The sequence below is a fragment of the Aulostomus chinensis genome, chromosome 7 (genome assembly GCF_037954235.1).
Source record: "Aulostomus chinensis isolate RoL2024-O1b breed Wild chromosome 7, RoL_Achi_v1.0, whole genome shotgun sequence".
Classification (NCBI taxonomy): Eukaryota; Metazoa; Chordata; class Actinopteri; order Syngnathiformes; family Aulostomidae; genus Aulostomus; species Aulostomus chinensis.
In genome coordinates, this window is record NC_141326.1 from 25,568,150 (window position 1) to 25,580,937 (window position 12,788).

The window sequence follows — 12,788 nt, forward strand, 5'->3', positions numbered from 1 at the left end:
ATTTTAAAAGAGAGAAAATAGATTACAACCAAAGAGACGAATGTGAATGAAAGCTTTTTATTGTTATTTTACTGGGTGAATTCAAATAATTTTACATCAAAACAAATTAGGATTCAGTTAGATACCCGAGTTAATATGTACAAGTATTTACAGCATTAAGACGGTAAAGTGCAAGAAATAAAGTTAATCTCTCAGCAGTCCTGCAACAGTGGCTGCTTCAGGTAGCATTGTGGTCTTAAAGGGCAGATTGAAGATTTAAGCACTTTTATACGATTAAAGATTCAAAGTTTTGAATGAATAAGACATGAATGTGAAGATCCTGAGCTATGTAAAGCAGAGCGATGTTGCAAATGATCTTAGTCTATCTGAATCCACATCAAATACCTCAGATAGGCCAAAACGCTGTAAATAAATACGGCATAGCAGTACTGTAAGCAGGGCATTTCCACAAAATGAAAAGGAAACTAAATCACCACTATCAGTCACAAACAGACCCTCCACCATAGTTTTCATCATTGGAACTCCGATCTTTTTTATGGTGGACTGCACCTCTTTAAGGCCGGATAGGGAATTCTGAGCAGCCCTGGAAAAACTGCAAGGCGAGGCAAGACTGATTGCTCCAGATGTAATAATTTTGCAACAGCTTGGATCGTGTCATAAATTCTGAGCATACCAAAACAAGATCAACTAGATATGAACAAGCATCTAATTGGAATGCCCAAAAAATTGCATGTTTGATGTTGTAGCTTAATCATTAATTATCAACTTGGGAGTCCACACACTGATGGAAAGTGAAAGGGCGGATTATGGTTCGGTTCTGGTTTGTGGCACCTGGCAAGCGGAAAGAGTTCCTGTGGTGGAAAAGCACCTTGAGCTGCTGCCGTGGATTAAGTTAATTAAACCACCTGACCCTCCTCATCTTACAGCAGGAGGCATTGCAGTCGTAACCGCTGTTGCATGCCGGTCTTGACGTTCATTGAAGCCATGCGTGGAGTGGAACAAGTTGGTGGTCAGTTTGTATGAAGACCACATATTTCCATTCAAACAGCACAAAACTAACTGGAAGGAAAACATAGAAAAAGAAATAATTTTTTTTTCTGTGTTTTTGCCATTCTGAAACCTTTTAAAAGAGATTCTGAAGGCCTCCACAATAATGCAGGTTGATGGTCCACTGCACACGATGGAAATGCAAAGTAAAAGATGTCTTACTTGTGTGAAATGATGACACTATGTACATCACACAATCTGAACTGCTTTCTGCAATTAGTAGGCAAAATCCTGTTAGTGGAAACAAACAATGTGACATCAAAGACAATTCTTCATGTAAAAAAAAAAATCCCCCCCCAAAAAAATCAAAATATCAGGCCTTTTAAAACAAAGTATGCCCATGATGAGCTCAACCATTCACACAAAGCTAGAGTCCAATGATTGTGTCTCAAATTTATGTTAAGGCACTTTAATATGCTGGTAGCAACTATTTGAGGAAGTAGTAGTAAAGAAGAAAAAAAAGTACAATAAAGCAATATTCTTAAAGGATCATACCAATTTCTTGGGAACTACACCGATTGTCAGTCCTGCCCAGAATCAGACAAGAAGAAGGTCAGAGAGCTGAGAAACCCACAGATCAGCTGGCTGCTTCTCACCTTAGGAAATGAATGGTGGTGCATGGGAAGTGTTAGCATCCGTGTATCTGATGAAAGTGCTACCGCTAATCATGGTTGACTTTGCAGGAAGGGACAATTATTTCTGTACAAATCAAGATCCTGAACCTTTGCTATTTGATGATGTTTGAAAGAGGTATGCAAACACTTACCATCCACAGCCATTCATTGTGCTAAGCTAACTAGTGATAAGCCACTCCCTTGGGTCTCAGCACCTGAATGGCACACTTAGGAGAGTCCATCTTCTTGTTAGGCTCTGGGGAAGATGTCAAATTATCATATTTCCCAAAGAGTTGGAATATTCCTTCGAAAGACTTGTTTTTCTCATTGCACTGGTGACCCACTTTGAGGCAAGTCTTACAAACAAATCCATCATTCTGATGTGATAACAACAGCAGTAACAGCTGCCAAGAAACAGCAGAGGGCAGGCTCACGTTACACTGGAGTGTAGGTTAGAGCTCATTACATAAGAGGAGGAAGCAATTCAATATGGAGTGTTTTCACCCACTCAGGTATTTCAATCTCTTTGGAGGAATTTGTTGAGCCTACTTTCACTTGCCTGCCTCCAAAAGCTGATGACCTCCTTTAACTCGAAGGCCAGTGGTACTGAAACAGAGCAGATACAGAAGGCCAAGTGTGTGCAAGTGTGTGTTCAGGGTTTGGATCTACTGCTTTGTGTGTTAATTCTTTGCTCTGTGGGGAAGCGTTCTTGTTCTGGTAGCTGCTTTTCAGGCAAGCTGTCCTGTTCCTCTCCCAGTGGCAGATAGCATCTGCATACTCAACTAAGACTTTGTCCATCCAGGTGAGAGGCTGAGGAAACAGCACAGCTCCCTCGAAGAAGCCCAGGTGACCTCCATGTTGGGTGAGGGCAAATATCACATTGGGCATCTTTTCTGATGAGAAAATCGGAACAAGTGGAAAACAGTTTTTCTAAGAACAGACAGAGTTCATCTTCATCATATGAAATACACTAGTTCATTTTGATGTAAATCAAATGACTTTGTTTCCATTTAACCAGCTTACATCTTGCAATAATTTGTGACACTATGACTTAAAGTCAGCCTGTAGATCTTGCAGAGACTCAAACATGAAACGTGAAGTTTGGAGATGATCTGGCCAGGAGAAGTCCTGTTACCAGAGCTCCCTGTTATACAGCAAAATTGGCAGTCTTAAACTGTCACGGTAACACGGCTTGATAGAAACTCCTGTTTGATAATCTGGATGGATTAGTGTTCTTTGTGCTGCTGGGTGAGATAAAGTTCTTATGAATGCAGATTCAATCCTGTGCCCCTGTTTCAACTTCTCATTTAAATTTCCCTCAATATCTCTCCTAACTGTCCAGCCAATGTTTCCCACAAGTAGAGAAAGAGTTTAGGATTACACTTGTCAAGCTCTCAGTCATTAAACACACTAATTTACACACTCAGTGGTCACGACATGTGACCTACTGAGGCAAAACAAGACAGCGAGCCATGGCCAAGATCCACAGCCACACAAACACCTATATATAATCCAACACCCAGGCAGATCACATGTCCCTGAAAAATTCAGAACTGTCTGGGCTTGGCGCTGCTCAGCAGATTGCTCTGACAAGACTTTATCAACATTTAAGACTCGGGCTTAAATGTTGAGTTTACTTGACTTTTGTCACTCTGCTAACTAGTATAGTTGTCATCACTCTGTAGGAAACATGCAAAATATGCAGTACAAATACACATCGCTGTTTTCTTATATGCTGCTTTACATTTGACCTACTTTCTGACTGGTCGGCAGAGTCAGGGTTGGTTTGCTTAACGTATTTAGCTCCGGATCACGAGACAGTGATGAAGGATTTTCTACCAACACATGATAGATTTCATCTTCCCATGAAGAATACTTTGACCAATCCGCTGGAGAGTAGCTGAATTGTTAAATTATCCACATGGTTATGTTTTCCTACTGAAAAAGCAGCTCATCAAAGGCATTTAAATCCTGTTGGGAAAAAAATGCAAACTAGCCTAACTGAACATTATGACTACAAGAGTATAAAATAGTTGCATTGGTGGAATAACGCGGGGAAGACTCCGGAAATAAATTGGCATTCGTTAAATATGAGAAAAAAGTTCTGGGGTTAACGCAAGCTAAAGGTATTTTTTTTTAACATTTTTTCAGTTTCATGTCTTTTTCCTTTTCCGTGGCGTATTTTCTATGGCACAAAATGAATCAGTAGATACCTCATTTGTGAATTTTGAGGCTTTATATGTCTTTCAAAGAGCAGTTGCTAAAATGGAAGGAGTTGAATAAGACAACAGAGGTTTGTGGAGGACAACAGGATGATAAAAATCCTCACGCTGAACACGTAGAAGAAGCAGAACGATGCTAATACTCTCAGCTGGGCTGCCAATAATAAATGCATCTATTAGCACAAACCTGAGAGCATGCGTGGAATGGTGAGCAGAGACTGATGCACAAGTGGGTCATCTGAAGAGTTTAACAGGAGGAGAGGCACAGTGACCTGAGAGACAAAACACCGCCTGGTTAAATGATGCACCTGCAGATGCTGGTTATACTTTGTTGCTTTAACTAGGATGAGAAGTATGATGCCAAAGCTTATGGATGCGTTCAAAACAAAAGATGCACCAATCTACATTTTTCTAGTTCTGCTCTGAATGTCCTACCATCAAGAGCTGTTCAGAGTTAATTAAAATCTGAGTTCCAGTTAACTGAGACGCCTTCAGAGTGGCTTTACGGGCAGTTTCAATGCATCCTCTATGCTGCTGCTTTGCCACAAATCTGTAGAAAAGCTCTGAAAACTGATGGCTGACTTAAACCCTAACCCAGAACAAAGTCAAATTGTGTGTGGGGGCTTTTTTTGCTGGTCAGTTTTTTTTTTTATTTGCTGATAAAAAGAACATTGTGCTATCTTATAACTCAATCAAACAAAATAAAACCACCGTATCAGTAGTTTTTAAACCAGTGAATCCAGTAGTGGTAATATTCAATAGGTCACGCCTCTTACGTTTTCTGTAGTAAATCGCTACACACTTGATACTCACTTTGTGAATGTAGTGTACACAGCTCTCCTTCTCATAATAGTCCTTTAATGAGCTGTACCCATGGAATTTTCTGCAGGCACATCAAGCAATACAATGAGTTACAGAGATCTACTCGAGAGCTTGGAGCAAACCCCAAACTGTCAAGATTTCACCTCATGATGCTGTCATCGATCTGCATCAGGGACGTTGCTGCGTACAATCTGTTCAGGTCAGCATCAGCAATGTTACTGGAGTTCATACCGAGCAAACTGGTCCTATTGAACGAAACAATAATTGCATTTTGAGGGAATAGGAAACTAAATCTCTGGAAAACAGTGACAGCCTTCAGGGATGTTACTGGATCATAAAATCAAAAATGGGTCAAAACTCCTGATGGTACTTAAACTTTGAGCTTGATTGAATCAGGATTTGACTGACATCAATGAACTGTTTCTTGTCTTTACCAGGCGGACTAAACTGTTTCTCCTTGTATAAAACCAAAACAAAAAAAACAAAAAACAATGAAAGTGGAGCCACAAATCCCTCTTAAAGTAAAAAACCCAGGTTTTGTGTTGTCTGCATAGATGATATATTAAGAAACGAACATAGCCAGTTTGATGGATTTATAGAGTTTGACACCACATTGTCCCCTTTTTTGTTTTTTTTTGCTTTTTCATAATTAGAGATGACCATATTTGGACTAAAGTGTGGAAACCTGTGGTAGAGTGGCTCAATCCTGATTTAGACCACCCTGGCAGCAACTTCTGAAACAAAAAACAGCCACGCCTGGCTTAGAGCATTCCCCGCCACCGAATAGTTCTCTGGAGTTTCTGACATTATATATTCCTGGCAGTCCGTTGTCATGCGACAAGAAAAAAAATAATGGCCATTCGCACTATTTACACTACACAGTGGTGCGCCCATGTTCGACATAGACCCAGTAGAAACTGTTGAGTATGTCTCTGCACCTGTGTGACAGGATGAGCTTCTTCATGTTGTCTGCCAACACAAAGTTGTAGAGTCTCCGGCACTGGTCCCACTGGAGGAATGTTTCCTGGGCTCTACACACACACACGCACACACACACACACACATTAAAAAAAAAAAAAAAAAGTTTCACATTTGTTCACAAGACAAAAATCAACTTCTGTCAGGTCACTGTGACCTTTAACCCCAACGATTAAATGTTTGTACCAAAACTGAAGAAATTCTCTCAAGGTGTTACTTTACTGAGAAAATGTGTTCATCAGAATGGGAATGACCTTAAAAACAATGCTTGTTCTAGATAAACTTGTTTATTTGTCATAAACCAACCTGAGGGCACTGTAACCCTGGCAGACGCTGACAGCACACAGCACTCGGTCCTGGTTGGATCGTTTCTCACCAAGGAACTTACATACAATATTTCCTCCAAGACTGAAGCCCACAACCACCAGCTTTGTCTGGGGGAGAGCTCCCTTGATGTTGTTCACCATGGCTGCAAATTCCCAAGTACAACCTGAGCAAGAGAGAGAGATACACAAAGCAAGTTCTGATGCTGCCGGTGCCAATCTGATATTCTTCCTTCTTTGTTTCTTCATACAACACTTGAAACATGACAACAGTTGACAATTTTGGATGACATATCTGCTACAGTTATTTAGATTATGTCCTGGAATCACCTAAAGTTCAGCATCATGGTCTGAACCACAACGTACAATCATTAAATTATTCTTGAGTGGCAGACCGCCTTGTGTGTGCCCTCACCATAGGTGAACATTCGTGGGGAAGTGAGCTCCATGTCGGGCAGGGCACCAAGGTGGTTGAGGACAGCGCAGCGGTAGCCCTGCCTCTGGGAGTGATCCACAAAGGTCCGAATGTAGTTCTTCTCACTATGGTTACCAATCCCAGGGCAGATTACCATGGTAATGTCATCTGACACACACACAGACACACAAAAGGGAATTTAGGTTCATATACACACACACACAGTCATTTGTGGGTGTGAAAAAGGATGCCATGTGAAGTAGTGTTGATTTAATAAGCTGCTCCAATGTATTCTCCCATTGGGGAGTTGATTAACAGTCCTTCTGCTTATGTATCGTATGAGCTGCTTGTTACAATCAAAACAAGTCCATGTATCTAAGTGGGGAAGCCACAATAACTTTTGCAGTGTAACAAAACAACAATCAGTAAAGCAGGGAAAAAAAACCCTGCTGCTTTGAATGTTTTAAAGGCTACTTCTGACCTCCTGTGCTGTGGTCTCCAAGTGCCTCAAAAAGGTCAAAGGTTGCTGTGGCCCCGTCTTGCATTGGGAGAAACTTGCGGACCCCACGGGGCGTTGGCGTACTGACACGTCCCATCTTGCCGTAAAGAGCCGTCTGGAGATGACCACTCTTCCCCCACAGCAAGGGAGGAATGTATCTAAGGAGACGGGTGAGCCTCATGTTACATAACACAGCTGTAACATCTAATATGAAGAGGTCTCAGCACATTGTAGGGAAAGATTAACAGACCACTGATTCTCTCTCACACTTACACACACACACTCCTCCACCCAGGTTTGTCAAAATATCCTTGATAGGACTTTACATTTGCTTCCATTCACAGGGGACAGTATAACCCTAACACAGTGGAGGAGTCAGACACTACAGGACCCAGTGTAACTGACTAGTTCAGTAAACTGAGACAGACTGTACCACTGAGCTTGAACCCAGATTCCTCATGAATGACTTAGCCATAGTCATGCTAGCTGCATGGTTCTAGGGGTGGAAATGTGGCTAAGTACTTTCTGTTAGTCAGCCATTTTAGTACAGACACAAAATAGTCACAACTGGTAGATGAACTGCCGTCAAAGTCTATAAAAACATTCATGACTCAAATAAGATGAGTTGGCTTTTCCTTCAGTGCCTGGAAGTGGTTTAAATTCATGTTTCATGGAAATGGTAATGACTGGTTTTTAATAGTGGGGCAATGAAAATAAAGCAATGCAGGCATGACCAAGGTAGGCCAACTTGGAATTTAGCATCGGCCAAAAGTCAACAGGATTTTCACATTTTAACTGACATGAGTTTGTTAAGCGAGATCATCTCAATCCATGAACACCACAGTTATGATGTTTTGAAATGTAAATACATTTTTAGAAGTACAAAGCTCACATTTTGCAGTGAATAAATGCCCCACGTATAAGTGACTTAAACGTGTCAACTAGCTTTGGGCCTCTTCTGCATTTGGCCTGATGACATCTAACGTTCACGACAGCCTCTGCAGTCTCATTGAGCCTCCTGTGAGGAAACACTATTTTTAAGACACACAAATATCTCTGAGTGAGGTATTTACTGTCACATTTATTTCTGTTGAACAAAATGTTGAGATGTCTATAACACTTCATAATAGTTCTGCTTTAGCCTGCGTTTCACCTGCTAGATCCTTCTGACATTCACTAAAAAAGGGAACCAACTGAGTCAAAGTCGTGGGTCAACACTAAGGTAAGGTCTGAATCACCAACCTTGTGTTTTTACCAGATCCACTTCATTCATGTGTCTCTGTGTCATCATAAAGTCTTACTAAGCAGGAAAAGATACAAATAAACACTCACTCTTTGGTCAGCATTGGGCAGGATTTGAGCAGGTAGCGGGTGAGGGGTGTGTCTTGGTGGGTGATCTCTGGTGGTGCTGTGGGACTCTTCAGGTTCAGACAGCGGACGATGATGTAAAGGACAGTAGCCACCGCTGCCAGCTTCATGCTATCAAACATGGCTGGCAGCTCCGAGCCGAAGGTGCGGATGTCGCTCTCCTCCAGGGTTGCCATTGTGGAGACGAAACACGATCTATACACACATTAATTTGCCTGAGAAGCTTAAATAGTCAGATAACTTTGATTTTTCAAAAGCGATGGCTGATAAATGTTGAAATAGATAAATATATCTATCATAAACATAAAGTATGCTACTCTCTCATCTGGACTTATTCTTATCTGTACATAGAAAATCTGGCTGGCCACATGTCAACACTGGTGGGAGAAGGACAGAGCAAGGAAAGTATGACTATTGGGTGAATTCCTTAAAGACACTCTGGAGCGAAAAATACATACCCTAAAAATGAGCGTTATCAAGAACCTGTACACTTCCCATACAATTTTCTTACTTAAATTATTCGTCAGACTTTGAGTTGTATCCTGTTGAATGGAACAGAGTAGCTGCAGCACATTATTATAAATACTGTGTCTTGTCAGTCACTTGAGGGTTACATACAGATAAAAAAATCTCCAAACCTCCAAAAGGTATACGATTTTAAAACCAACACTTGTGCTCCTGCTGATCTTGATTTTTATTTATTTATTGATTTTGCTGGTTGGTTTATAATGGGGAAAAAAAACTTGGAAACAGTCATTTCATTTACAGCTCAAGAGGCACTGATACACCTTGTTTATATGCAAAGATTATATCACAATTAGCTCCCTCAATACTTAAGCCAACGCAGATATTGTCTCATTTGCATAAAGCTGACACCAGCACCTGCGCAACTTTCAGACAGGTTGCTAATGTATAGACCAAAGAGCAATGGCCCTTAGATTGGGCCCTGAGGAATCCCTTGTGTAGTTAGTTACGGTCTGGTCGTATAAATGTTACTTCCTAAAAACCCGCAATCATTCGAATATTTAATTTAGAATTTTAAGCAAGGGAGATATTTCTTTCCATCTTTGAACCCACCTTGTTGTCACAGTTTGATGGAATGTTTCTGTCCCTCCTTCTCACTTTAGATCCTGTTTAAGAAGTTCGCTCAGTCCTGGGAAACAGGATAGAAACTTAAACTTTTAGAAACTTAACGCCTGAATTAAACCAATATATTAAAGTATCCAATTATCAATTACATAACCCGGAAATAAGTGGAAGAAGTAGGAGAGCTCAGTAAAACAGAATAAATCAAAAACTTTTCTTCAGTTGGTTTCAATTACATCAAGTAGCATGTCTCAGCTCACTCTTCTGTTTTTTTCACTCGGTTAAAACTGTTCACTGGGAAGGTTCTACAAACACTCCCAAAGCGGATTCTACATAAAGTTGCTACGCACACGCTTAAATAAAGTATACGGATATGTTTCCGGTCCTACCATTGTTTTATGATCTCTGTCCGGGGTCTGGTCGAAACCACCCAGACTTCAGTCCTTCTGTCGTCTGTTTACAACCGGGCTGATCAACCCACCCGCAATGAGTCAGGACGCATTCACTAACCACACAAACCTCCGACTTCTGAGAATACTAGCGGTGAATATGACTAAACAATAAAAAATATAACAAATTTAGCTTTTAAATATCTTCACATAAAAATATTACAGTAATTTATGAGTTTATAACTCTATTTTTTTTGTTTGCGGCTCACTCAGACTCACATGGTTCAGTTGTAAATTCAGGACATCCGATAGCCCGAAAGGCAGCATGATAAACAGGTGGAGCTTCCTACTTCCCAGAACCAAACTGGAGTTTAATTCATTGCCAACTGCGGTTTTATAAGCCCAAACTATTGACCACTTTTGTTAGCATATTATAATGTGGTCACAAAGCCATCGCAAACTGTTATATGGCCTTCCACCGTAGCTAGAAATGTAAACGTAAACTCCCACAATAATTCACAGTTGTACGTATGTACTCGATCTACTTAGCCGTTCTATCCATCCGTCACTCAGTTTTTGATGGTTGCTTTTCATAAGTTGTAAAGTGCCATTCTTACCAAAGTTGAGTGCCTTTACAGTTTGTGGAGATCCGCCCAGTCTTTATTGGAGTATTGTAACCACTAGAAGGCGCCATCCATCAGTGGGACTGATGATAAGCGATGCTCAATATCAGATTTCTCTCTTGCTTTGGTTCAGTTTCTCACAGTCTTGTACCCCCTCAAAAGAGTAAGTTCAAATCTCGGGGGGTGGGGGGGGGGGGTGTTATAGTAAAATAGTGAAATATTTGAACCAATATTCTATTACATTACATTACATTCTGTTTGGAACAATGTAAATGAATGATGGGAAGAAAAACGGCTGAATGCACTGTAGATGTCAACGTGTGGCTTTAGTTGATGTGTGGCTTGAAGCCACAGCAATGTAAACTCTGCCTCGCAGTCATTTTCACTTCTTTTTCTATGATGTTTTTGGTGAGAAGGATTCTTATTTCCAGATGGGAGGCAGAAGTGAAAGGGGGCTGGATGAGATTCGTGCATTTTTTTTTACAGATTTATTCATCTAGGCTTTACTTGGAAGACAGAAGTGAAAATTCCTTCATGCACACTATGTATATGACGAGCCAACACGGCGTGGTATTCCTTTTAAGTGTATGGCATTTTCTCAGGGTTTGAGTTTATAGGCTTATGTTTCACTCCACTTCGAGGATTAGGATCAAACAAGTTTGTGTCTCATTAAATTTACATCTGATCCATCATTTTTGTAATAATTAAGTCCATCCTCTGGCTGGGACCCTGCGAAGGTCAGTCATGAGAAGAAGCTTTGTCTGACAGACGAGGAACATCAGAGGACGCTGCCATCCTTCAAGCCTCACCGCATTTGATGTCTGTTTCACGTCAACCAGCCTACAGAGCACATGATTGTCTGTTCTCATGGTTTCCATGCTGCACTGGTAAAGCAGGAATAAGGGGCGATGGGGAATCACATACAGCAGGCCTTTGATGTTGGGTTATACTAAACATAAATGTGTAGGGTTCTTTTTTCCGCAAGTGTTCATGTTTGAGGTATGACATGAATCTACAAGATAATCTGAACAGAGATTATCTAGCTAGAGATTATCTTAAAATTCGTGAAACACATTCACAATCAATTTAGTTACATGCAAAACAAAAGAGTTGAACACTTTGGGGTGGCGCTGTGTTTCGTTGGGTCATCCAACAGTTTTTAACCCCTGGGCTGTTTCTACATCAACTATGTCATCTGGTTTTATCATTTATAAAGCATCAAGTATATATTATCTCTAAAGTCTGTGTTATACCTTTTGAGGAAACTTCATTTCCCCCAATTTTATATTACTTTTGGGAATTCAGAGGCAAAAGATATAATTTATTTCATGACATTATACCCCATTTCTGGTTGAATTTGATAGCAAGGAAAATGCCAAGGTTAAAATCTCACATATTCAGGGATGCACAATTATAATCCATTGGTGCTGACAGATATTGTCCTTTTTCATATTATAAGTATCGGTTCATTCGTTTTTACCTCAAATCTCAACGTTTGTGGATTACTGAGCATACAGCCGGAAAAATAAGACGTGGATTATACACTTGGCTGGTTGTACAATGACATTTTTGGGAAGTTTGGCCGTCGTTTTGTCGCTGTAGCTGCTGTCAGCCATCAGTCGCCAATAGCCTCAAGCTCTAATGTTTGTGCCCGGCTCGTACGGCATTCTAGAGTCACAAAGAAGCGCTTTTTATGTTTGCATTTACTTGTCGTATGAATCAAACTGAAGACAGAGCTGATGTATTTTACCACACATTTTCTCTGTTCCACACCTCATCAGCTGAAGTCAAGAAGTCCTTCATTTCCCATAATACAGTTTAATCACACTCTCTTTCCCCCAGTCATCAAACTAATGAGAGAGGGTATCGGAGGAGCTTGCTGTAGCTGCTTGGTGTGAGATTCAGCTTTGATGTGAAAAGGTCATCTGGGGTGAGGAGGGTTTTTTTTTTTGTTCAGCTTGTGAGAATAAGCTATGCGACTTTCGCTTAGCACTGAATCAAGACTGTACCATCATTCCTACCAGTATTTCCTTGACAAGCACGCATTAGAAAAGCAAGAAACATGTAGATGTGATCAGAACAGACCATCAAAGAGTAGCAGCCTTCCTCATTTATGTTTGAGCCAGTCGCCAAGCATGAGATCGTCGTTTAAGCTGCATTTAAATCACTTTGGCTTGTTACTAGGCTACAGAGGGGTAAATTCTACCCTGCCAATCAAAGCACGTACAGTTCATCTTAGAATATTTCTGCTGGTATATTATTTCTTTTTCTGTGTAGCCACATGGAAAGAAATGAAACCATGAACCCTGCACAAAGAAAAGTCCCAGGCAAAAATACTGGTATCCCACTGCAATTTTATTTCAGCTGCTTTTTCTTCCAAATTTGGGGCTGGATGTTAATCT

General features: G+C 40.6%; 1 protein-coding gene across 6 annotated transcripts; it reads right to left on the minus strand.

The window, feature by feature from the left end:
* Window positions 1-43: 43 nt before the first annotated feature.
* On the minus strand, window positions 44-10,427 carry abhd2b (abhydrolase domain containing 2, acylglycerol lipase b). 6 transcript variants are annotated; one of them, XM_086209533.1, is made up of 11 exons: window positions 10,381-10,427; window positions 9,366-9,441; window positions 8,253-8,483; window positions 6,903-7,078; window positions 6,422-6,589; window positions 5,990-6,173; window positions 5,644-5,736; window positions 4,849-4,950; window positions 4,697-4,766; window positions 4,071-4,155; window positions 44-2,554 (listed from the first exon to the last, which is right to left on the minus strand). In XM_086209533.1, the coding sequence occupies exons 3-11, from the start codon at window positions 8,462-8,464 to the stop codon at window positions 2,247-2,249; spliced, it is 1,398 nt and encodes a 465-aa protein (XP_086065659.1). In that variant the 5' UTR covers window positions 8,465-8,483; window positions 9,366-9,441; window positions 10,381-10,427; the 3' UTR covers window positions 44-2,246. The 6 variants fall into 6 exon arrangements, with proteins under 6 accessions (XP_086065659.1, XP_086065658.1, XP_086065662.1 ...); XM_086209532.1 differs by lacking the exon at window positions 10,381-10,427 and adding an exon at window positions 9,764-9,852; XM_086209536.1 differs by lacking the exon at window positions 10,381-10,427 and adding an exon at window positions 9,764-9,852 and having other exon boundaries at window positions 8,253-8,503.
* Window positions 10,428-12,788: the final 2,361 nt, after the last annotated feature.

What these genes read in the sequence shown, in the direction of transcription:
- abhd2b (XM_086209533.1), bottom strand. Translation starts at nt 8,464, where the DNA reads ATGGCAACCCTGGAGGAGAGCGACATCCGCACCTTCGGCTCGGAGCTG. An exon ending in CCCACGAATGTTCACCTATG is followed by an intron (nt 6,174 to 6,421) that starts GTGAGGGCACAC and finishes TCTCTTGCTCAG; the next exon opens with GTTGTACTTGGGAATTTGCA. An exon ending in CAGGGTTACAGTGCCCTCAG is followed by an intron (nt 5,737 to 5,989) that starts GTTGGTTTATGA and finishes GTGTGTGTGTAG; the next exon opens with AGCCCAGGAAACATTCCTCC.